The sequence below is a fragment of the Juglans regia genome, chromosome 16, assembly GCF_001411555.2.
Source record: "Juglans regia cultivar Chandler chromosome 16, Walnut 2.0, whole genome shotgun sequence".
NCBI classification, from domain to species: domain Eukaryota; kingdom Viridiplantae; phylum Streptophyta; class Magnoliopsida; order Fagales; family Juglandaceae; genus Juglans; species Juglans regia.
Window position 1 is genome coordinate 10,617,638 of NC_049916.1, and position 27,193 is coordinate 10,644,830.

Here is a 27,193-nt window from a genome sequence, read left to right on the forward strand (position 1 = left end):
TCTCATTAGTAGTCTTATCATAGCTGCCTAATCTACCTATGGTTTCGTTCTTGAGGCCTTAGATTTTGATGCAGGATCAAACCCTGGCATAACGTCTGAGGAAGAGGAGTCAGTCCCCTCGAGTCCTGAGTATTGAGACTAATACTTGCGTTAGTGCCAGTACTTGTTGTAGCTACCTTGTGCCTTTTGTTAGGATATATAGTATTAAGTCTAGTGACTACTTGTAATTAGTCTGTCACCTTATGACGACTAACCTTATATAATTTTGGATGATGCAATATTTGAGATATAATGAAGGGTGATAAGCCCCTTTTTGTCATGAAGTTTAGTACTCTGGCACTTAACAGTTAAAGATGTTACCACAACGCATTATGATCTCCGTTGTGATGTCATAGACAAATGCCTTACAGATGTACATTCCTCTGGAAAACTACACACCTATTTCATTTCCCTCTTGGGTGTTAATTGTTGGCTAGCATCATTAGCACCACGGATCCTCGCCTAGACATTAATGAGGAACTGGGCGCCACAGGGAATAACTATTGATCGCAAAGATCTCTAACCCTAACACACGAAGGTTAATAGTGTATAACAGAGAAGGGATGAACAAAATCCCCCAACTTATCTTAATGAGTGGAAATGAATGAATAACTAGTCCTTGACCATATGAGGTTAAGGATGGTACCATGGGGTTGGGACGGATGACAACATCAGAATGCATCACTGGCGATGCAGGGATGACCCATTCTTGAGGTTTCGATTCTTAAGCCGGTCGCTTTGGGAAGAACTATTGATTGCAAAGATCTCCAACCCTAACACACAATGGTTATTAGTGTGTAATAGAGAAGGGATGAACAAAATCCCCCAAACTTATCTTAATGATTGGAAATGAATGAATTGCTCGTTTGTGGCCATATGAGGTTAAGGATGGTACCATGATGTTAGTATAGATAACAATGTCGGAATGCATCACTGGTGGTGTACCTAGTAATGACTCATTCTTGAGGTTTTGATTATTAAATTGATCGCTTCAGGAAGAACTATTGATAGCAAATAACACGAGAGTTAACAATATGGAAGAAAGAAGGGATGAACAAAATCCCCCAGCTTATCTTAATGATTGGAAATGGTTGAATTGCTAGTCCCCAAAAAAAAAAAAAAGAAAAATAACCAAGATAAAAGCTAGGAGCTATTATGTGATTTTGCCAAGCTGAGCCTCTATTATTAGGGGTGGGCAAAACCCTCTCCTACATTTTGTTAACATAGTAATATATAGACTTGTTAATCCAAATGCGAATTCGGATACTTGACTATACCTGTATCCACTTTCGAGTTTGCATATACACTCCGGGTACCAAGTAGTTTAGTTTTAGGCTTAGGTGGATACTCGGTCTTACCCAATCACCGAGTTTAGTTACGACAGGCTATTTTATGGTTTTTTGGGGTTAAATTTGATGTTTTTGCCTAGAAGTATGAGTTTCTATAATAGAAGACGAATGGAATTGTCGAGCTCAGTTTGTATATACTTCTTCCCACGAGAGTAAATTGGTTATTGGTTATTTAAATTAAGAGGATTTCAGAAATTTCTTTAGCATTGCTACTGGAAAGTACATCCTCGTTCGAACATGGACTTGCAATGTACGCTTGTTGGTGCTATTCTTCCTTGAGTTCTTCTGTTTCCTGGCTTTGTTCTCTCTGAAAAAGGTATACGGAGGGTTCTAGATTTTGACGTCTCTCTCGGTTGCTCAACAATGTAAAGTGTCTAGGTGATCCTGGCCTTTGTTTAAGTAAGCATGTAAGTCTGAACAGGAAATATATAAAGCTCAGCCTAGCTGAAGTATTTGCCTCATAATAATAATAATAATAATAAAAACCTAGATCCGGGCCCACTTGATCTTGTTCGGCAAATTAACTAATTGGTCTATTTTTCTATCACATTACAATGATTGAAGAATATGAAAATAGTGTAAATAGTTTTTCCTGCTTAATGATACTACGAGGAAATTTATTTTTTACTTTTAAAATCCAAAATGATGTCGTTTCATGCATAAAGTAAATTTCCTTTTAAAATAAAAACTGGGTTGCGGTTATCAGGTTTTAAAATCTGATACCCGCATTCCTTACCCATACCCGCCCCCTGGTATGGGCGGGTAGGGAATCTGGTCATCAGTCTGGACAAAATCCGAGGAGATGACTGTCTGTGAACCAGGTTATCCAGGCTCTAGACCGAACCGAGAAAAAACCCAGCCTAGATGAAGTGTCACAACAACAAAAACATATCATTCCTAACCTGAATAGAAGTCCAATGCCAAGACCATGTGGATGCAAGCTTAAACATAGTATTTTCTCTTTCCAAGTTACGGAAGAAATGGAGAACAGCGGCCAAATATACATCACAAATATCATTGTGATAAATTTTATTCCATATGTTGACAAAGGGTTGCAAACTAAAAAAGCAGCAGCAAAAAATGAGTCTCATACTTGTTTCCGAACAACCAGTTTCAGTTAACTTCAAATCAATACCGGTGAAAAAGATTGGAGCATCCATGTCTGAACAGTTTCAAAGCTCCTGCATGAAATTAGCAGTGTTATGCAGGAAAAAAGAATGTGGTAAACCCCTAGAAGAAGGGGAAAAAGCAAACCAAAACAGTAGACAGCCAGAAGAATGGTTAACAGTATTTAGGTGCAAGGAAATGAATTAGTCAAGAAACAGCTTCACCGTTTTCCTTTTACTTTGCTCTATGCCGAGACAATTAGAAAAATGGGAACGTAAAAAGATGGGTTCGATAGAGTGAGGGAGAAGTCTCTTCTTCGCGCATTCAAAAAAGTTAATAATTAAAACAATCATTGTTAATGTAATAGCATCGAGCTAGGAAAATTAAATTTTGGAGTACACAAAAAATGGTAGTATGCCTCCACGTGCATTTTTTTTTGGGGGTAGTTTTTAGGCAAGATAATATTACCAATAAAACCAAAAAATACACCCGAAGGAGATTTGGGCTCCAATGAACACTCCGAACATAAATTATATGTTGAAAAGAAAAACAGTATATGGCATAGATGAAATGTAAAATCTGAGTAAAATTAGATTCTGACTGACAAATGTCTAATTAGTAGCCTAACAGAACATATCAAACACAGAGAAAAGCATTGTGTCTAATTGTCACCCCCAAGCATTGGATTCAAAGTTTGACCTTCAACTATAACCCATGGTCAGATTTGTCGTATTTGATTAAATTTCTATGATTTGATTTTTATATATTGCTATTGCTTGATTTTATAGATATTTGGGTTTTTTATTATGCATAATATTGAATGTGTTGGGTTAGTTAGCTTGCTGTCCAGCCCACTGGACAGCTTGTGCCACCAGCTTGGTGCCCAGTTAATTGTGAATACTTGACACATATTTATGGAATTTCCCCAGCTCAAAATGTCAAATTTTGTACATATTTACAGGGCTGCTAACAGCCCTAAACTCTCAGACTTTTCTTACATAAATAAGGAAGGTATTATGTGATTTATTGCTAGAAATAGAACCTGGGGAGTTTCCAAATCTGTTGGGCAAGGATTTCGAATTTCCTAAAAGCATTAGGCAAGATTATTTTCTTATTAGCATAGGAATAAATTAGAGAAGAGGCTACCAAGCTTTTAGGACTAACTAGGAAGGAAGTTGGCTCTTGAAAGCTATCCAGCCAGCAATTAAAAGCTCCAGCAATCAATCCCCACCCATTATAGCAAGTATAGGAGATCTTTCCTTATTCAACTCACATGGAAATTTCTAGAACTGAGGGATCGGCAGCCACATTAGAAACCCAATGTTACTCGATCAAAATTCGTAACAAGGGAAAGCCAAGATCATACCAATATCCCCTATGCCCATACCTCAACCCTTAGGTCTAGAAACCCTAAATCATTTTCTACCTAAGCAAAACCCTAACCCTAGCAGCCTCCTAAGCCTATTAGCAAACAAGAGGCAGCCCCATGCACACACTTGTGCTGCCCCTCTTCCTTAGAGTAAACTCTAGACACTCCACTATGTTTCACATCATCAAAGTGTTAAAAGGATTCTCAAGGCTGCTAGCGCCATTGCATCGCCACTCTCTACCACCCTAAGCTGCTAGAATCAGGAATATGCAATTAAGCCTATCAAATAGGCACGATGATAGCAATTTCAAGTGAGTAAGAATCTCATTAGGTAATTCGAATCCTAAGCTCTCTCTCATAGTATATTGCCTATCCACAGCCCAATTTCTCAAGTTCTCTACACCAAAACACTTGGAGAGAATCTTCTAAACTCTGCTGCAATATAGGTAAGGACTCCTCTTCCATACATCAAAACTTCCATGTCCTAAGCATTAGAAATTTCCCTATGTTATATTATGGAAGTTTGGACTTAGAACTCACACCTTAGTGGCATTGCAGGGACATAGCCACTAATGCGGCAGCCAAGTGTTTCCTCCAACTCCATGTCGGGTTGGAAAGGTGTGAAACCACCCAACTTCTAGAAGCACTAAACCTAGACGGCACCTAGAACCCTACCCCTACCCTAGTATTGCATGTAGAAGGGGCTTATAAGCATGCATAACGAATTCCTATACATGCAATGTGACACCATGGGCAGGACACAAACAAAACACATGCTGTCAGGAGCCTTACAGCATCACAGCAACATCACACAGCTAGTAAAGTCATGGATTTTCATGTTCCACTTGTCTAGAGATTAAGGGGATACACTTAGCACATGCATACACCCTCTCACAGCAGTGAAGTGTTTTTAGGTATGTGTTGTAGCGCATAAATCAGACTTTTTAAAAAGGTAGAAATTTTAGCATATAGAGCATAAGCATGAACAAGCATTCATCAAGCCATGATTCCTTGCATATCTGACAAATTGCATTTAATTTTTAGTCACTGTTATATGATGCACAGCATGAAGAGACCAGAGAAGGGAATTTTTTAAAAACCATATGGCATAGGGCTGCACACAAACCGGCCGGACCGACTGCCGCCGACTCAAACCGACCACCGGATTCAGGAACCGGCCGAAACCGGCAGAGAACCGGTCGGCCGGTTCGGTCTACGGTTCAATCCCAATCTAAACCGACGAACCGGCCGACGTCTTATATATATTTTTTAAAAATATATTTCTTATATAAAACGACGCTGTTTCACTTAAATAAGTGAAACGGCGTCGATTTTCCCTTGAAACTTAAAAAAAAAAACATATGGAATGGCGCCGTTTGGCTTAAAAGCACAACGGCGTCGTTTCAAAATAGATTTAAGGAATGATTGGCCCCTCTTCTTCTTCTTCCCCGCGTCTTCTTCCTTCCTCCATTTCACCTGCAACTCTTCTACTCTCTCATGGTAAACGGCGGCACATCCCTCCTCTGTCACAGAGACGCCGACGGCAGACCGAGGAACCGAACCACACCGCGCCGAGACCGATAATATCAGTTTTCTCTCCCAATCGATCGGTTTCGGCCGGCTTTTTCATCTCATGGCAGACATCGGTTCGGCGTTGGTTTGGCGCCGAAACCATGCCGAACCCATCGGTTTTCAGCCCTAATATGGCATACCAAAATATGGCATGCATGATTTTTTAAAGTTTGTCAAAATCTCTCTAAAGCTTTAAAAAAGGGGTTGCTGAACAAACCCCAATGACTCTAGAAGCCACATTCGAGCATGTTAGCATCTGGTTTCATCTATTATAACAATGGGTTTCAAAAGGTGCCATCTAGAATGGAACTAAACTCATCTTTTAAGGATCCCTAGGATATCCTGTCAAACAACTAGTATCTTGTCTTTTGCATCCTTTTTTTTTTTTTTTTTTTTCCTCGATTGGTAAACAAAATTTCATTGATCATAAGAATAGTCAAGTATACGGAACATATACAAGAGCAACACCTAAGCGTGCTAGTTTATGATACAAGAAATTCATGAAAAATCATGCAACGAAAAACAATTACAATTAACCAATGGAGTAAATTATTGGAAAAGAAGTTTCTAAGCTCATCCATTGATTGTTCTTAATCTTCAAAACTTCTTTCATTCCTCTCCATCCAAATGCATCACCATAAACATATTGGAACCATCTTCCATATTGTTGCAATTTGAGAGTGCCCCGAATGCCTCTCCAAGAAGCTAGGAGGTCATGGCATCTACCAAGCTAATCCTGTCAGAGCAAAGACTTCATTCCACAGAGTCATGGCTGTAACACCCCGTATTTTAGTGTATTTTTACTAAAGGATTATTTTTATTTATTCAAAAATTTATCCTCTTATTTTAAAATTGGTTGGATTTTTAGTGAGTTTATTTCTATGATTTTAATTTGTTAATTCGGTGAAAATTATTTTTATGTGCTTTCTTAATATTTATTTAATGTTGTGCATTTAAATTGCTTTTAATATTTAAATTAATTACTGTGAGATTTAATTATTTTAATTTGACTTTACCATTACGTTTAAATTATTTTATTTAACTTATGGTTTTAAAATCGTTTCCGTTGGATCATTTTCGTGACCCAAGTTATGAGGACTGGACCTCATTTCTTTCCCTCTATTTTTCTCTTTCCTCTCTTTCTTCTTTTCTTTCTCTTTTTCTTTCCTTTTTCTTTCTTTCCCGCTGCATTTCCCCCGTGCGCGAGCCCCTCCCTCTCTCTCTCCCCGTGCGACTTCGGCCTCCACCCAGCCCGCCGCCGTGAGCCGGCGGTGACTCTCACCGCCCATCCCCTCGTGTTCCCCTGCCGCCGATGACCTCACCCTACCAACCTCACTTCCATCCGAGCCACCGTTAGCCTTCACGCACGGCTTGAAGCCGCGGCCTTCACCTCCTTCGCGCGCCACCATTGGCCACCATCTTCCTACCACTTCATCCTCGACCTCTTGGCAACCCTTTGGACCCAACCCCAACTCCGATCCGTCACCGGTGAAGCCCCACCAAGTCCATTTCCGATTTGTACATTTTTGGCCTTAAACCACCATTCGCGCCGTCATCCACGGCAAACCACCACCACCATTGGCTTCACCGACCTCTCTAGGCCCTACCCTATCATTTTGGGGTCTTCGTTTGTCTCCGTTAAAAAGTGAGTATTTGTGACCCACGGCCACAGTGTATTTTACACTGTGGTGTTGCTCAGACGTCGCCTTTTTCAGCTTCGTGATCCTCCGGAAATTATCATATAGCGCTGTAAGTATTTCTCCAAAGTATTCTCATGAATTTTATGTATTTTTGCACTAACGCATTTCACTGTATTTTTTGGCATGCCGGACTGAGTCCGAGGAGTACGGGGGTCGGATGGATTTGTGATTGGAGTTGTTGGTTTGATTGGATTGGATTGGTTATTGGTTATTGGATTGATGGGTTTTGGATTGGTTGGTTCATGTACATTTCATGGTTCCATGCATGATCATGTTTGTAAAGGAAAACTGGGTTTTCGTGTATTGCATTCATGTTCATGTGTTTATGAAAACTGGGTTTTCATGTGAATGATTTGTTGGGTGCGTGTGCATCACGAACCCCAAGCCGAGATGGGGCATTATCTCGGTGGAGCTCCTCTGGTTACTCGGGAGCGGAATAAACTGAGTAACGTCCCCTGGATTGTCGCTGGGCGACAATGGGATCGGACGAGAGATTCGTGCCGACTCCGTGGTCCTTCTGCTGGCGGGGACTAGAGGATGTCTGGCCATGTACGCGCTGGGCGCGGAACTGGGCATCGCTCGTTGCGTAGTGGGTGCTTGGCCTACGTACGCGCTGGGCGCGGAACTGGGCATCGCTACGAAGCCAGGACGTGCGGATGGTCCCTAGGGGAGGCCATGGTGCATAGGGTATTGACGGATTAAATGGACTATTTTCTGGGAAAATAGTGTGAGTTGGATTTTGTGTAAATCATTTTCTGGGAAAATGTTTTACGGATTATTTTTGGGCCAAATGGGATTTTTGGCGTGTGTTGGAAAATTATCATTTTCGGGAAAAATGATGTTTTGAGGAAAAATGCATATTTCATCATATGCATGCATGTTAGTTGTATTAAATGCATTTTATTCCTGAGATTATTTTTGGGTTATACTTACCTGCGGTACCATTCTGTGGTAACGCAGATTTTGATGCAGATGAGGAGGAGGAGGGTGAGCCTGAGGAGACGGCTCCGCCCGAGGAGTGATCTGGGATCACTAGCTTGTTATTTATTTTACCCTTTGTATTTTTGGGACATGTGTTAACTTTATTTTGGATGACTGTATAACTACTTTTAAAACTTTACTGATGTTTACTTGTATTTAAATTCTGGTACTTAGTTGACTAATCCGCTGCGTTGTTGTTGTACACCGTTGCATGTACACACACTTGGCACTTTCGTTGGGATGTGTGACCGTGTTGTCATCATCCCGGCGTCTCGATTCTCGTGTTTTCCTTACATGGGGGTCGGGGGCGCCAAAGGTGGTATCAGAGCAGTTCGGCTCTGGGTAAAACCACATGTCCCATAGGTGCAGTACCAGAAAGTTTTAAAAGTTGTGATTTGAAAATTATTTAATTTAAAGTTTGTGGTTTTATTGGTTTTATTTAGTTATTGTATATTACTTGTTTGTTTATTTATTTTATTGATTTATTTTATGGTATGTTATTTTATTGTTTTAATCATTTTATTGTGAGCTACTTCATTGATTTTATGCATTTTGTCGTATGCTATTTTATGTATGAAATTTTATTTGATATGATTTGATTTTGTTTTGTTTTGTTTTGTTCGAAATTGAAAGGCGGGTTAAGGATTATGCTACGACAGGAGATGGTACGACTGAGAAGGCCATTGTTAGGCTTGAACATTTGGTGTAATAGGTTTGAACTCTTGGTGATTGGTTTGTTTTAATATCGAGGTTCGAACATCATGGTCAGAGTGAACTTTTTTGGAGTAGGAATTCGAATTGCTGCTAAGGAGGGGAATAATTTTAAATTGCTTAGGATAATTAAGGTTTTAGGTTCCGTAGAATTTATGTAATGAGTTTTTGGGGTAGGAGGTTGTAAGTTCAAATTTCAAGGTTAGATTTATGATAAGTTCATCTGAGGTTTGAGGCTTCATAGTTTTTAGGAAATAAGTTATGAGATTTAAGGCGGTAAGTTCAACAAGCAATTAAAGGATTACTTAGATTAGAAGTTTTCGATCTTGCCGACCTTGATAAGCAATTTGATAACATTTGGAGTTTTAGAATTTACAAGTTATATAGGGTGAATGTTTTAGATTTGAGGTCATCGATTTTAAGGATTTCAGAAAATGATTTTATTTTGTTTAAGGTTTTAGAATTACAAAGTTGAAGGACTAAATTAAAATAGGATTGATGAGAGTTGAGTTACTGATATGTGAATTTTTTTTAGGATAATTTCTTTGGAGACTGAAGGGAATTATCTAGTTCGTGTATTTTCTGAGGATTGAGGATGTTGATCTAATTCGAAAGATTATTGCTTTTAGCTCGATGTTTCAGTGATAGGTTGAGGATTTAATCTGTATCAATTTTAAGGATAAGAGATGGTGCAGATTTAGGAAATGATTCTTGTTGATTTCGAGGATATAGGTCTAGTGATGGAAATGGTAATGATGATCATCTGCACGTTTGGAGGATTATTGGTTTTGGCTAAGGGTGCGTGACATTGATGTATAGTAGTGGTGAGTGGTTATGGATTTCGGAGAGTATAAGTCCTAGTCTCATTTTGGTTTGGAGGAAGAGACTTTGGTAGGTGTTGAAGAGGAGTCGACACAATAGTGGTAATTTAAGAGACCTTGGCTTGGAGTTTTTGGTGAGTTGATCGAAGTGTGCAGTTGAAGTGGGTTACTCAATGAAGCATGGTTGGGAATAGTTATTATGATTATCTTCAGGAATTAATTGTGACTTGAGGTCACCTAGGAATTTAAATTTTTGAGGTTATACTTTCTTTTGGAAATTGAGCATCCAGTTGGTTGAATTAAGGACATTGTTATTTAACTGGAAGAGAGATTGTTGGGACATCATGTATGGTGTATGATAAGATCTTCGAAGTTGAACCTTAGGTATCAACAGTGGATAAGATGATCAAGTATGCGGTTAATAAAGCATTAGGATCCTTGGGTGCTTTGCAATGACTTTTGGTGGATTGAAGATTTGAGCAGTATGGTTTGCCTTGAGGTTTAATAGTGAGGTACTATTGAAGGAACTAGTTGTGTTAATGCTAGCTTGTAGGAGTAGAGATAAGTGGGTGAGTTACCAAGAAGGTTTTGATAATGTTTTGGTGTAGTCTATGGTGGTTCGTAGTGAGTTTAGTCACCGCTAGATTAGATGTTGTTCAGAATGTAAGTGATGAGCTTTTGGGTTTAGATTGTCAGGTAGAAGTTTATAGGCGCTCTTATTGGTTGGTTGGGTTGGAAATCGAGCCTTTTAAGGTATGTTCCTTATCGTAGATGAGGTGGATGTGTTTTGGGTTGAGATTGCTTATTTTCAATTTGGGAAGCTGAGGTTGTTTGAGTTTGGGTTTCTGTCAATGATCATGGATGTATTTTATGGTATTGATTTTGATGAAGGTTGCGAGAGTTAATTGAGGAATTTGAGTTATAATTCGTGTTTTTTGGAAAGGGAGTATTTTTCTACCAAGATGTGATAAGAGTTTTTGGTCAATAGGAATGGAGCCACCTTGTACTCGATGGTGTTAGTTTCATGAGAACATAAGTTTTATGCATGTGGCGAATATCAGAGTGCGCAGCAGAAGCGTGGCATTTTTGGTTGTAGTCAGGAGTTCAGATTGTGCTGATTTTGGGGAATTAGTGGTGACTTGAATTTTGACAAGATACTTGTAATTGGAGATTAATCATTTAGTTGTGCAATTTGTTATTGATGGTTAACTTTGGAAGTGGCTATTAGGTTACCAAAAGTAGAATTCGATGGAGGTTTAGAAGTTGTAGCATAGGAGTTGATTGAGGTTGGCACATAGTATTGTAAGGGCTATTGATCATTGGAATTTTCTAGATGTGGTATTAAGGTTCTCGAGGAAATGAGATTTTGGATAGTATAGTCACCCTGGGAATACTGGTTGTGATGTGCCACTGGGAGACTAATACGAGTATGTTAGATATCACTTTGTTTATTGAGAAATGTGACACGTGTCGTCGAGTGAAGGCTGAGCATCAAAGACCTGCTGGTAAACTTCAACCTCTCCCTATTCCAAAGTGGAAGTGGGATGATATTTCTGTGGATGTTGTAGTGGGTTTGCCGAGGAACCGTAGTGGAAAGAATTCAATTTGGGTGATTGTTGATCGGTTGACCAAGAGTGTCAATTTCTGCCTATTAATAATACTGACTCTTTGGGTAAGTTGACTCGGTTGTATGTCTTGGAGATAGTGCGTTTGCATGGAGTACCCAAGAGCATTGTGTCGGATCGGGACCCGCAGTTTATGTCCCATTTTTGGAAGAGTTTGCAGGCAGCTTTAGGCACTAAGTTGAAGTTTAGTTCTACGTATCACTCTCAAACAGACAGTCAATCAGAGCGTACTATTCAGACTCTGGAGGATATGTTGCGGTCTTGTGTCATGGAATTTTTGGGGAGTTGGGAGAATCATATGCCGCTAATTGAGTTCTCTTATAATAACAGTTTTCATTCCTCCATTCAGATGGTCCCGTATGAAACTTTGTATGGAAGGAAGTGTAGATCGCCCTTGTGTTGGGATGAAGTTGGCGAGAGAAAATTGTTTGGGCCTAAGATAATTCAAGAAATGAAGGATCAAGTTCAGTTTATAAGGACTAAAATGGCAGAAGCGCAAAGTCGCCAGAAGAGTTACGCAGATACAAGAAGAAGAGACTTATCCTTTGAAGAAGGTGATTGGGTTTATCTTAAAGTCTCTCCTATGAAAGGCGTTAAGCGCTTTGGTAAGAAAGGAAAGTTTAGTCCAAGATATGTTGGCCCTTTTCAGATCGTAGAGAAAGTCGGGCTTGTTGCTTATAGAGTTGCCTTGCCGGATTATTTTGGGTATGTTCATGATGTGTTTCATGTGTCTTCGTTGAAGAAGAGTTTTGGACAGCAAGAGCCACGTTTTGTTGACCCTGAACGCATTCAACTTCAGCCTAACCTTGCTTATGAAGTTGCCCCGACGCAGATTGTAGATTGGAAAGATCAAAGATTAAGGTCCAAGACAATACCTATGGTGAAAGTGTCATGGGGTGATCCGTTGGCTCAAGATTTCTCTTGGGAAAGAGAAGCCGACATGAGAGAGCATTATCCTTACTTGTTTGTTTGATTTTGACAGTATGTTCTAAGTATGCTCTCGGTTGAATCTTGTTCCTGTCTTAGTTTAATGTTTGACCTTGCTAATTTCGAGGACGAAATTTTTTTTTAAGGGGGGGAGGATGTAACACCCCGTATTTTAGTGTATTTTTACTGAAGGATTATTTTTATTTATTCAAAAATTTATCCTCTTATTTTAAAATTGGTTGGATTTTTAGTGAGTTTATTTCTATGATTTTAATTTGTTAATTTGGTGAAAATTATTTTTATGTGCTTTCTTAATATTTATTTAATGTTGTGCATTTAAATTGCTTTTAATATTTAAATTAATTACTGTGAGATTTAATTATTTTAATTTGACTTTACCATTACGTTTAAATTATTTTATTTAACTTATGGTTTTAAAATCGTTTCCGTTGGATCATTTTCGTGACCCAAGTTATGAGGACTGGACCTCATTTCTTTCCCTCTATTTTTCTCTTTCCTCTCTTTCTTCTTTTCTTTCTCTTTTTCTTTCCTTTTTCTTTCTTTCCCGCTGCATTTCCCCCGTGCGCGAGCCCCCTCCCTCTCTCTCTCCCCGTGCGACTTCGGCCTCCACCCAGCCGTCGCCGCCGTGGTCGACACCGCCCCCCCAGTGTTCCCCTGCCGCCGGCGACCTCACCCTACCAACCTCACTTCCATCCGAGCCACCGTTAGCCCCACGCACCTTGAAGCCGCGGCCTTCACCTCCTTCGCGCGCCGCCGTCGCGCCACCATTGGCCACCATCTTCCTACCACTTCATCCCGACCTCTTGGCAACCCTTTGGACCCAACCCCAGCTCCGATCCGTCACCGGTGAAGCCCCACCAAGTCCATTTCTGATTTGTACATTTTTGGCCTTAAACCACCATTTGCGCCGTCATCCACGGCAAACCACCACCACCATTGGCTTCACCGACCTCTCTAGGCCCTACCCTATCATTTTGGGGTCTTCGTTTGTCTCCGTTGAAAAGTGGGTATTTGTGACCCACGGCCACAGTGTATTTTACACTGTGGTGTTGCTCAGACGTCGCCTTTTTCAGCTTCGTGATCCTCCGGAAATTATCATATAGCGCTGTAAGTATTTCTCCAAAGTATTCTCATGAATTTTATGTATTTTTGCACTAACGCATTTCACTGTATTTTTTTGGCATGCCGGACTGAGTCCGAGGAGTACGGGGGTCGGATGGATTTGTGATTGGAGTTGTTGGTTTAATTGGATTGGATTGGATTGGATTGGTTATTGGTTATTGGTTATTGGTTATTGATGGATTTTGGATTGGTTGGTTCATGTACATTTCATGGTTCCATGCATGATCATGTTTGTAAAGGAAAACTGGGTTTTCGTGTATTGCATTCATGTTCATGTGTTTATGAAAACTGAGTTTTCATGTGAATGATTTGTTGGGTGCGTGTGTATCACGAACCCCAAGCCGAGATGGGGCATTATCTCGGTGGAGCTCCTCTGGTTACTCGGGAGCGGAATAAACTGAGTAACGTCCCCTGGATTGTCGCTGGGCGACAATGGGATCGGACGAGAGATTCGTGCCGACTCCGTGGTCCTTCTGCTGGCGGGGACTAGAGGATGTCTGGCCATGTACGCGCTGGGCGCGGAACTGGGCATCGCTCGTTGCGTAGTGGGTGCTCGGCCATGTACGCGCTGGGCGCGGAACTGGGCATCGCTACGAAGCCAGGACATGCGGATGGTCCCTAGGGGAGGCCATGGTGCATAGGGTATTGACGGATTAAATGGACTATTTTCTGGGAAAATAGTGTGAGTTGGATTTTGTGTAAATCATTTTCTGGGAAAATGTTTTACGGATTATTTTTGGGCCAAATGGGATTTTGGCGTGTGTTGGAAAATTATCATTTTCGGGGAAAATGATGTTTTGAGAAAAATGCATATTTCATCATATGCATGCATGTTAGTTGTATTAAATGCATTTTATTCCTGAGATTATTTTTGGGTTATACTTACCTGCGGTACCATTCTGTGGTAACGCAGATTTTGATGCAGATGAGGAGTAGGGTGAGCCTGAGGAGACGGCTCCGCCCGAGGAGTGATCTGGGATCACTAGCTTGTTATTTTATTTTACCCTTCTGTATTTTCGGGACATGTGTTAACTTTATTTTGGATGACTGTATAACTACTTTTAAAACTTTACTGATGTTTACTTGTATTTAAATTCTGGTACTTAGTTGACTAATCCGCTGCGTTGTTGTTGTACACCGTTGCATGTACACACACTTGGCACTTTCATTGGGATGTGTGACCGTATTGTCATCATCCCGGCGTCTCGATTCTCGTGTTTTCCTTACATGGGGGTCGGGGGCGCCAAAATGGCAAACCCCTCCGCACTTTTTGCACATACAACACCAATCCATGACTATAATTTGGCATTTCTATAAGTTGTCTAGTGCGAGGATCTTCCCCAATGAATCCATCCATACAAGAAATATGGACTTAGGGGTTCCTTTGTCTTCCAAATACTCTTCCATGAGAATGTGTTCATATTGTGCATTGTCATGCCTTGATAGAAAGTGTGCATTGTGAACTTCCCTTTCTTAGAAGGGCACAAAAAAATCTTATCTTCTACTCCCCCCCATCAAATGGGTAAAGTACACTAGGTCATAGAAATCCGTAGCGTCAACTTCCCAATCTTGTGATCTATGAGGAATGTAACATTCCATTGGGGAGTATCCTTGGATAGGCTTAAAAGGTCTGCAATTGAGACTTCTTTCATTCTTGCTACACCCAAGGGGAGGCCTAAATATTTCATAGGAAGCAAAGACATCTTGCATCTCCAAATGGAAGCCATGCTCTCTACATTAGGAACGCCCCCCACCAAAACTACTGCTTTAGCCAAGTTCACCTTCAACCCAAAGCAACTTCAAAGCATAAAAGGAGAGCCCTCGAAGCAAGAATTTGATCATGGCTAGCCCCACAAGAGATTAGGGTATCATCGGCAAAAAAATAGATTAGATATGTTGAGAGTGCTAGTATTTGCCTCCCCACTGCGAATTTGGACCATTAGGCCCAAACCCACTAGGCCCATGTAAACATGAGCAAGCCCAAGTATTATCCTTGCCAAGCCTATAGATAGCCCATGAAAGTGAGCCCACATAGGTTATACCCGAAACCTACTTGCACTACACTTCTAGCCGAAAGCACAAGTCTAGTTCTACTCCAACTACAAGTCATCTATTCCTACTCCAACCGCAGCTCCTAAGGCAAGCACAACTCCTAAGGCAACCACAACAACTAGGGCAACTATGACTCCAAATCACATTCAAACTCTCCACTAAACCCACAACAATAGGACTACCACACCCCTTGGACTCTACACCCCCAAATTCTATTTATAGACCCCATATGAGAGCCTACCTACCATTAAATGAGCCCTAAGCATGGCCCCTCCAAGGCCACGAAATTCTCTTAAATTTTGTGGTAAAAACCAAAAACCCCATAGCCCTTGCTACAACATTCAACCCCTAAGCAAGAAGATCAAGATCCAAACCACATAGCCAAGCCGTGTACTCTAACCCAACCTTTGGATCAATCTCTTCCCTTGGGTAACTCTCTCCCTCTCTCCTTTTCTCTTTTATGAAAGGTATGTTAGATAAATGCCATGAGATCGTACGAAATTAGTGAAAATCGGATTTCATAAAGGGTTAACAAATACACATGCTAGAGTAAGGTTTTATGGGATTAGAATGCATCTATGTACACAGGATTGGACAAACATACATATAGGATGATTATTTGAATGAAATCATGCATATTTGAAGACTTAGACCCACGATTTTGATGGTTCAAACATAGGGACAGATCTTACAAAGAGAGATCATGAGCAATTTGGGTGACATGTAGCATAGGCTTGAACGTTAATAGCATGAATAGTCATAGGTTCACTAGACAAGATAACGCTTGAAGATCTCAAGTACATAGGTATGAATTAAAAAGAAGGATGATTGACTAAAATGAATAAAGTGGTCTACCAAACCCCAAAGGGTTGGCCTAATTGGTCAAAGCCTTGGTTTTGGGGTCACACCCCCTGGTGAAAAGCTAGCGATTTAACCAGTTCCGTGTAGGGAAACTTCCAAGGGAGCGGTGCAAGGGACCGAGGTTTACTCTGCAGGGGTGAGTCCGAAGGACCCTGCCTTGGAGAGGTTCTCCAACATCAAAAAAAAAAAAAAAAGGAATAAAGTGGTCTCCCAAAAGTTAAGGGCTAATTGAATGGGGTATTTAGGCAATCCAACTAGAGATGCTTTAGGCCTTGTTTGTTTTCACAGTTCATCTCAACTCATCTCATCTAATCATTACAACTTTCTCAAATTTTTACATAAAATATAATAAATAATTCAATTTTTTCATATCCTAAAATAATAATAATATTAAAAAAAAATATTCTAACAATATTTTATTCAACTTTGAACTTTAATCTCAATTCATCTCATCTCAAAAGACAAATTAGACTTTAGTCTTGGAAGTGATGACATACGAGAGATTATAAATTAACGTGATTACATATTTATTGAATAGTTGAATATCGATGCACTAACTGATGTCCAGAGTTGCAAGGTAAGTAATATGATCATGCCCTTCATTATCACACATGCTTTCTAAGTTATGTAAGTAATAAGATCAGCTATTTGGACACCCATATTTTATAAAGCCATGCTAGCATTTATGATCATGTTTTTTAAAGAGAAATGCTTTAACCATAAAGAAATCCCACAAAAGTAAACCCACAAATTGACGTGGCTTAATATGATACATTAGATTGTAAAGCTACTTTTATTGTAGAATAAATCTAATGTATCATATAAAATCATATCAGTTTGTAGCTTTACTTCTGTAGGATGTTTTTGTGGCTGTCGCACTTATCTTTTTGAAAGCAATTATGAACATATTTTATAAACGAAAAGCTCATTGCTCATGTCATGGTTGTAAAGGAATACTATATGTAAAGCCTATTCATTGAAGCCCATTTTTATGTACCCAAGTCATGATATTCTAAATGCCATGATTTTATACATAAGTTTCATGTTAGTTGTATGATACATGTATTAAAATATTTATGAAAGGTCATGATTTTATGTGATGAGTTATGCATTAAAATATTTATAAAAAAGTATGATTTTATGTAAAGAAACATGTATCACAACATTTTATGAAAAGTTACGATTTCATTTGAAATCTATGATATGATAAGGTATAATAACGCAAGTTATGGCAAGAAAGTATGCATGTATGATTATGATGTGGTATGTTAAAATACATAATGGCCTATGTTATGATAGTGATGACGGTACCATAAGGTTAAGGGGCATATTGCATTGCCAAGATGTACATGTTGGTGGTGCACTTAGTGTTGTCATTCTTATGTATGGATTCCCAACCTGTGGCCAAAGGTGGAATCAGAATCTTCGAGATTTGCTAACCCTAATCATGGGAGTCAACAATGGGTACCGACCTATGACAAGTGAAAGACAAGTTAAAGACATTTCATGCACAGTTCAGATTCATGTCCATGTTATTTACGTATGTAACTATAAGTATGCATGTTTTTCAAGAAAACCCTATGTTTATATTATTTTTACTGCGTTATGTATAAGTGTACATATAATTGATTATTATCTATTAATATTCTTGAATTTAATTATATAAGTTCTAGACTTTTTGTATGGGTGTATATGATCAATATATAAATATTACATATTTTTATTAAAGATGGAGTTGGAGGTCAAAGTCGGATTCGGAATCGGTGTCAAAGCGGAGTCGGTCAGACAATAAATCCGACTTCATGCAAAAAAAAACTCCAACTCCGACTCCGTTTTATCGAAACTCCGACTCTGATGATGCAGAGTCAGAATCAAAATCAGATTTTCGGATTTTTGCACAACCCTATCCATAGCCATCTTCTTCCAACCTTTGCCTTCCACTTCTTCAGGGATGATGATAAGACTCTTCCTTCCATGAGCTATTAGAGCATTGGCATTGGATTAGCCAAATACCTTTTCATATTCAAATTTAGCAAACATCATCCATATTTGCTCCACATTGAATTAGCTAAATTGTTTTCATCCAAACTATAAGCTACAGTAAATCCATTCTTCTTTTCAAATATGAAAAGAACTATAGCAAGTCTAAAAGTATTTTTTAAGATTATTATATTATAGATATGATATTTTTATTCATATGAGATTTTACTATCTATATATATAATATTATTATATTATAGATTGTTAGATTGTAAAAATAAAAATGAATATGATTTGTTGAAGGTTATTAAAGATTATGAAAATAAAATAAAAATTAATAAAAAAATATAAATAATAAAAAATAATAATATTTTATTATTATAAAGAGTGTGATGACTAATCCAATGTAGACTTCAAGTTTTGAATGATTAGCTAAAGGTGAAAAAGTTACATATTAGTCAAAATTTGAAGAATAGGATAGCCAATCCAATGCTAATGCTCTTAAGATTTTTTTTTTTTAAATTATTGGATTTTATGGGCCATATTGGATTTTTTTTAGTTAGGCCCAAAAATTTTATTTTAAAGTTGTTAAGATTAGTTGAAAATTTTAGAAGAAATTAATGGACCGATAATTTAGAAACCCAAACCCGTTAGGCCCAATGGAATTCTCTCCCAACAAGATTACAACTCTACAAGTCATCTTCATGTTAAAACTCTTTAACTGATTGCCTTCAATAGAACTCGAAGACATGCACGTCTCAAACTTCCACTAGAACTCACTCAATAGAGCTCTCTCAATAGGGTTACAATTCCACAGTCATCTTCAGGTTAAAAGTCTTAGAACTAAGAGTACAAAAGTCCCTCTTTTGTTCGTAAAACTCACCTATAAAACCTTAAGCAACTGCACCTCACATTCCTCACATTACAGCCACGACCAAAACACCAAGCAAACTGGAAACCACGCACCATCCCTTCCTTCCTCACAACTCACAACCTCCACTTAGTTGCTGCTACCTCCTTATAAAAACCACCACCACTACTGTCCATAACCCAGACCCTCTACATCGCCCCTGCACAACAACGCCATAAGAAACCAAAGCCACCACTCCTTGCTTGTAACAGTTCCTTTCTCACATTACTCCCTTTCACGACAAACACCAAAAGAAAAAAAAAAAAAACCCACTACACGCAGTGAGCCTCCTATGGAAACCAAACCCACGCACCCACACGGCACCACCCACCACCCGTTCCTCTCCACGCCACAACCCAAGCACGATAGCAGTGATTTTTTCCTCCATCGTGAACGCAGACCACAAAAGTTCAGCGTTCATACAATCAACTGCAAGCTAACGCAAGTACCATCGCCAACAGAAACAAAGCTGCCGAACAGCAGCCCCACCGTGCATCCTTGTGGCCTCCCCAACGCTGGACCGAAGTCCAACCGTAGTTACACCATGGAAGCCCGTGGAGACGCTTGTCAGCCGCTACCGTTGCCGTTCCTGCACCGCCCAACCCCAAGTTGTCTCTCGGTAGTCTCTCTCTACTCTTCCCGACATTAGATCCCTCTCCCCTCTCTTCCTCTATCTTAAGTCTCTCGGTAAGGCCCTCTCTCCCTCCCAACATCAATCTCTCGCTCTCTCTCTATGTTTATCCTCTCGGTATCATATATAGATCATTCAAGATCTTTAAGCCAAATTACTTACATGCTCCATGTTTTAGTCACATATGGTTGAATAAATATTTGAGTTATGTAAGTGAAAATTCAGGTCGTGAAGTAAGTTTTACAGCCTAGAATAATTAGGTTATGGGTTATACAATGTTAAATGGGCCTAGACTTATGTTTTATGGATTTAAGGGGAATATCTATTTGTGATAACTTCGGACTCGCAAAAAGTTAGATTATTTTTAAGGTAATTGATAGAATGTCAGGAATTAAAGTTGGACACATGAACATTATATTTATGGCTTTAATGTCAATATTATGGAGTTAATATGATTTCAGGAATTAGTCGTGAAATTATTTGGAGAAATTATATGAAAATCAAAGTACTTGGCGAGTGACGATATTTTAGGGTTTTAAGGTTTTTAGGCTTTAGGAAAATATAGATTATTTCAATATCTCAAGTTTTTATTACAAAGTATGTGATAATTTAGAAATATAAGTAGGTTATGTGTATTTTATAGGTAATCAATCGTGCTATGGAGATATTGGATTAGCGCTACAAGGTAAGTAGCATGAACAGTAAACGACATTTTTTTATAAAAGTATTATGCATGTACATCCTCCATTAGAAGCCCCTTTTTATGTACCAAGTCATGATTAATTTGTAAATATCATGATTTTATGCATAAGTTTCGTGTCGTGTTAGTTGCAAAACATGCATCAAATCTTTTATGAAAACCCATGATTTATATGAAGATTTATGCATTAAAATATTTATGAAAATTCATAATTTTATGAAAGGAGTTATGCTTCGAAAGATTTGTGAAAAATTATGATTTTATGTGAGGAAACATGTATCACAACATTTTATGAAAGAATGCGATTTCAATTAAAATCTATGATATGACAAGTATGCAAGTATGATTATGATGAAGTATAAATGATAAGATACATAACGGCTTATGTTATGATATGAAGACAATACCATATGTTATGGGCATCATATTGCATTGCCAGGTTGTACGTGTTGGTAGTGCACCTAGTGTATCTTCCTTATGTATGGATTCCACAACCCACAGCTACAGGCAAAATCGGAATCTACTTAGATTCGCTAACCCTAACTCGCGAGGGTCAACAATGGGTATCGGCCTATGACAAGTGACAGACAAGTTAATGCATTTCATGTACAGATCAAGTTCTTGTTCATTTTAGTTATGTATGTATTTATAAGTGTGTATATTTTTCAAGAAACCTTATGTTTATTACATTTACTGTATGATGTGTTGCTTATTGAGTATTCAACTCATTTTTGTATGTTTTCATGTTTAACCACCCCAGGTGATGATTTTTATGAGGATGAGACTATAGGATAGTACTTGACCCAGGGAGGCGAGGTAGAAGCTTAGAAAGTTTATGTCATGCTCAATTTTTATGATTTAAAGTTTAATAAGTTATTTTGATAAGCACATGAGACTTATTAAGATTGGCTTTTAATAAATATTGGCTTCTTTATTTATGTAATCTTTCGTATATAGTGCTTCGTTAAGAAGAAAAATTTTAAGTCAAAGTTTAGTAGCACACCAGTTCCTTAAAGTGACTTTATTGGGGAGCGAGGTGTTGCAGAGAGAGAGTGAGAGAGACCCAAGGGTTGCTAAAGGTGTGCATAGGTGCCTTCAAGTAAAGAGCATTGCAGATAAAAATGTTTCTTACCTATAAAGGACATAGTTTTTTTTTTTATGAAAACATGTAACGGACATGTAACCGAGTGCATCTAAAACACGAAAAGTCCACGCTTTTTTACAAAGCGCCAAGTATTGAAATGCACCATTTAAATAACGAAACTCCTTTCGTAATTGCTCAACGTGCTGAGCACCAGAGGAAAAATGCTTCCTAGCCATGAAGCAAAGCACCTGTAGTTAAGTCGACTTAAAGCACAAGGTTGTCTATAGCATGCTAAGCACAAAGATCCTTGTGAGCTTTTGTGAAATAATGCTTTGGGTTTTCTCATAGAATTATCTAGAACCCTAAAATCCAGTCTCAATTTCCCTACCAGAATTGCAGAAGTTCCATCATTTACAGTTTCAGATTACCTTGTCCATACCATGTCCAAATGCAATTCAAAAACCTTCAAACTGAGATAGGGTTGGGGTGTTAGAAGGCCAATTTGATGATGATCTAAACTCTCCTTGAAACCACAAAATAAATTTCAAAGTTGTACATGGACTTAGTAAGAAAAACAAACTCGCTATCTACTACCATGAAACATTGACCTTTCAATATAAAATGATCCTCAAATTGGGTCATTAACAATGGCATCATGTTATCAAATGGCATTAACCATGAATTATGAATGTTAGAATTCGTGGATGATGGAATCGCAAAAATATGAAATCATGCAAAACTTATCAAATGGCACTACCCATGGATTACAAAAATTAGAATTCATGGACGATGAAATAACATAAATGAGAATTGTAAGACCAAGATATAGAAACTCAATCCCCATTGACATAACTTATGCCCAAATGGGGGCATGCTTTTGTATGGCATCACTAAACACTATTTTTGACAATATGATATCATACCACCTAACATCTCCTACCCAAACATGCTCCGCCCTGACGTTTCTCCAGCAAGCTAATAGAAAGAGTGGTAGCACCACTAGCACTTTCTACCCTATACAACCGTGATCTGACAAACAACAAAAATAATGGCTAGAGATATAAAGGGCGGTTTTTGTAAGAATACCAAGTCGACCTGCCCCTAATTGTGTACTTACACAAAGTGGAGGAAGATTTTAGTGCTAGAGGTAGGTGGGTTGGGGCTGGGTCTTCAAAGATGGGAGGGGATGGGCCATCCATTTTGACCAAAAAATGAGATTGATGTCGTGATTCTTTCCTAAAGAGAAACATTCAGCATTTGTTCCTTCTAAGGTACCCTTGTTTTCCACAATAATAACCCATTTCTGTGGCAGAATATTTGGCAGACAGGTTCTCTTGAGAGCAGACTTCTTTGCTTCAACGGCCGCTTTAGCAAAGATTCTAACTATGGAAAATTTAAAGAAGAGACATCATGTTGATTGTTTGGAGCTATATGTGTAACAAAAGTGGGTATTCCATCAATCTTTTGCTTCATTGTGTGACTGCAACTGCAATGTGGAATAACTTTTTAAGGCAGATTGGTTTGACTTGGGTCACACCTAGAACAATTGTGGATCTATTTTATGCCTAAAGAGGGTTAAGTGGCAGCCTCCAGACAGCAATTGTGTGGAAGATGGTTCCTACATGCGTGATACGCCATATGATATGGATAAGGGTAGGTGGTGTATGAGATCTCATATTGCTTGGGAATGAGAAGTTATTGCTCTTTATAAGGTTCCAATGAAGCTTTAATTGCATCATTGACTGAAGTATAGACCATGTGGTTTGGGCCTTCTATTAGGGTGTTACAAATGATATCAGAGCCTATCCCAACCAGAAATGTGGGACTTGAGCCATGCCACCTATAATGAATAGACCCGATGAGGACGTCAGGAATTTAAGGGGGTAGATTGTGATGCCCCATATGATATGGATAAGGGTAGGTGGTGTATAGGATCCCATATTGCTTAGGAATGAGAAGTTCTTGCTCTTTATAAGGTTCCAATTGAGCTTCAATTGCATCATTAACTAGTCATTTTGGAGTATAGGCCATGTGGTTTGGGTCTTCCATTGGGGTGTTACAACATGCCTCATTTGGTGCACTTGTGGATCTATTTCATGGCCTAAATCTAAACAAACTTTCTTGTTTCGTTTTCTTCTTCTAGATATGTCGCTTTTGTATACTTCCTATGTGCTTGTTTTGCACACATTAATGAAGAATTATTTTTTTTTATAAGTAATGAAGAATTATCATTTACAATAAATCCTTCCTAAAACGAGGTTAATCTTCAGTCCAGCAAGTTTGGACAGTTTTTTAAACAGAACAGACTTTGGGGGATGGCCAGCCATTCAGGTAGCAGTTGAACCAGGCCATTCTGGTGTTTGGAACCAGCTGAAACCATCAACAAAAGTACAAACTTTTAGGCCAATTAATCAATTCCTTAATTCAAAAATAAGATTATTCGTATTTCTAAAGAACAAAGAGATCTGAGGCAACATAAGCTGAACTTAATGAGCTACACCCTCAATACAATAAAAACAACCCAAGTTCAAGCTTGGAATATTATAGATTTTTTGTTAGAGATTAACGAGGAATATTTTTTTTTTTTTTTTTTTGATAAGTAATAAGGTATTTTTTTTTTTTTTTTTATAAGTGATTAATGAGGAATAGTCTCGTTCAAATAAATTTTTTTATTTTACAGACCATAGATGCAGTATACCTAGTAGAGGGGCTGCCAACTATCCAATGCAACCTTTTTGATAGGCAATAAATCTTTTGTCAACCAATGCAAAAAAGTTCATCAAAGTACACAAGGTATATACAAAAGAGTCACCTATATAGAAGTAGAAAAATAGACAAGAGTTAGTCCATTATAGTCTATAGAGGCTGTCTAGAGGAAAAGAGTACTAAAAAGGTAAAATTTTGAGCTCCTCCAGCATCTATTCAGAATCCTCAAATTTTTTGTGGTTCCTTTCTCCCTAAAGAAACCATGCTAGACAAGTGTGAACCATCTTCCACACCATGCTCATGCCATATGACTGCCAACTATTCAATCCAGTGCCCTCCATTAGATCCCCCATTCAAAGTAGAAATGCTTAATGGGAAAAACTCATAGACCTATCTTTTGATAGCATTCCAAATGCAAAAAACACAAGAACCCACCAAACAATTACAAAAAAATATTTTGCATTTAAACATTGATCATGTGCAATTTTCATACACTTCTAATTAAATATTAATGGAGGAGCTACAAGGGCTTAATGCTGCCAGTGAAAATAGAGCATTAAATGAATGTGGTAGGTGAAAAAGTTGTCTCACTCAACTCTTAAGTCCGAGAGGATTATCCTCATGCAGGAGGTGAGCCGAAGACATAAGTAAGTAAAGAGGAATGCCTTATTAAAAGACTGGTGTTGTATGTATAAGTGGGGCCTTTACAGCAAGGTGGTTAAGGATATTTGGCAATCGATAATTCAAATATTTGGACTTAAGTAGATCATGCCAGGTGGTGGACTTAATGGCTTGTTGGTACAAGTTCTTTAAAAACCATAGAAATTTAGAGGTTTGGAGTATGGTCCCAGTGTGTTTGATCTGATGTATTTATTAGAAATGTAAGATTCGTACCTTCGAAGACTATGAGAGGATGGTGTCAAAATTAGAGTAATTATTTTTAACTCCATATATTTTTGGATGGTGGTGCACAATATGTTCAACTCTAGTTTTAATCAAGGAACTATGTTCTTTTTCATTATCACCTAATGTACTTGGGCTGCATCCTTAGTGCTTTGTTAAATACTCAACCATTGATCCAAAATTCCTAGGAATGTTGGATATTAATTTGGTTAAACTTTTAACCCTCAAGATCATAACATTCCACCAAGCTTCCAAATTTGACGTCCACGGCGGCCCACTCTATCGACATTGACCTAGTGGTAGCCCTTTCCCTTTTGGCGGCTTCACTCATTTATCAGTATTCAATGACTTAACACTATACTCATACATAGCACCAAGACATTTTAATCCAACCTACAGGTTGCCTCCGTGACTTAAACTCGTGACTTGATTCTTGCTTTGATACCAATTGTTGAAGACTCAATCATAAATCCAAAAGCCCTAGGATTGTTGGATATTAATTTGGTTAAACCTTTAACCCTCGGGATCATAACAACTTTGAATAATATTACCTTAATTATCAAAACAAAAAATTAACACACTAGACTAAACACGAATCACCATTAAGAACACGACAGCATAAACATCAAAATCTTAATCAATCAATCAATCGGTTTCTCACAAAAGATAACAACAGAATCGAACAATAAACCACCCACAACAACTCCATATATAAGCCAAAAACCCATTAATTAGTAGACTCCATATACAAAAACACCTGAATTTCCACAACCAAACCCTAGAGCAAAATCCACAGCATGGAACAAAACAAAACAAACCTATGGATTGAAAATGTGAAAAAAGACATATGGAGAAGACAACAAAGTATTGTAGGATTCAGATTTACTAACCCATTTCGGATATACTAGTCTAAGAAGCCTGGGCAGTTTTGGGAATGAGAGGAAACGGCTGCTTCTTCGTCTGCTGTTGCTTCAACTTGGCCTCTTCTTCACGGATCTTTTGCATCTTGAGCATCCGCTCCATGACGAGTTCGTACTCGCACTTCTCGTAGGAGTGGCGCTCGGTCTCGCACTTCCAGGGTAGGTATAACTCGGACTGCCTGCACTTGTTGAGAGGGATCAGAAGGTGGGCGCATTGGTCTCTGTATGGAAGCGGGACCTTCGCCTCCACCATTTCAGCCTGCGTTGCGATCATTTTCTTCGAAGATCCCTCCACTTCCATGGCTTTGCTAAATTGTTTCTGTTTGTTTGGAGTGTTCTGGGAATTGTTACTTCGCAGTTCGCTGTATGCTTCGGCTACGCCTGTTCGAGGCTTTTCTACCGAATGGGCGCTTCGCTGGTGTCCTTTGGGCTTGTTTTGGGCTTCGGCTTTTGGTAAATATGCCTTTTATTACCATATATTTGTTTCAATTATTCTGTTTTTACTATTTGGGAAAAAAAAAAAATTTATTTGGAAGTTCATGTAAAAAATATATGCTTCCCTTCTCATATTTTACACTTCTTTGCTGAAAAAGCGCCTTAATCGTATCAAATACAAGAAGTATTCATTGTTTGCAGACTCTATACTATTTTGTGGGATGTGGATGAGTTTTCATCTTCATAATTGTATGTACAATGTTATCCCAGGTTGCATTTTGGCACGGGGGTTTTGCAACGGATAATAATCTTCATAGTTAGCTAACTTTGTCACTTTGAATATTGCGTATGCAAAGAAGATCCAACAACCTTAGGTTTGTCTTACAATGTATAATGATTGGGGTGCATTCGTTGTTGCATGCTATGATTGATAAAGATTGTCAGGCTAAAAGATCCACTAGGGCTAAGTAAAAATTTGAAAATCTTATTCCGAATCCAATTCCATTCTAACTCTGACATAATGTAATTGGAGTTGGAGTCGGAGTCGGAGTTGTTGTTTGGCTGACTCTGACTCTGATCTGATCTGACTTTATGCTCCAACTCCAACTCCGACTTTGCCATCTAACTTCGACTCCGACATATTGTACATATATTATAAAAATATATA

The 27,193-nt window shown here is 38.6% G+C and overlaps 1 protein-coding gene across 1 annotated transcript; it reads right to left on the reverse strand.

Moving 5' to 3' along the window:
- Positions 1-2,319: 2,319 nt before the first annotated feature.
- LOC108993476 (NADH dehydrogenase [ubiquinone] 1 beta subcomplex subunit 7-like) lies at positions 2,320-26,534 on the reverse strand. Its single transcript, XM_018968407.2, has 2 exons — positions 26,062-26,534; positions 2,320-2,569 (listed from the first exon to the last, which is right to left on the reverse strand). The coding sequence occupies exon 1, from the start codon at positions 26,390-26,392 to the stop codon at positions 26,081-26,083; it is 312 nt and encodes a 103-aa protein (XP_018823952.1). The 5' UTR covers positions 26,393-26,534; the 3' UTR covers positions 2,320-2,569; positions 26,062-26,080.
- Between the last annotated feature and the right edge of the window lie 659 nt (positions 26,535-27,193).

Bases quoted from the DNA above. Each gene is read 5' to 3' on its own strand.
- LOC108993476 (XM_018968407.2), bottom strand. From the start codon at position 26,392: ATGGAAGTGGAGGGATCTTCGAAGAAAATGATCGCAACGCAGGCTGAA.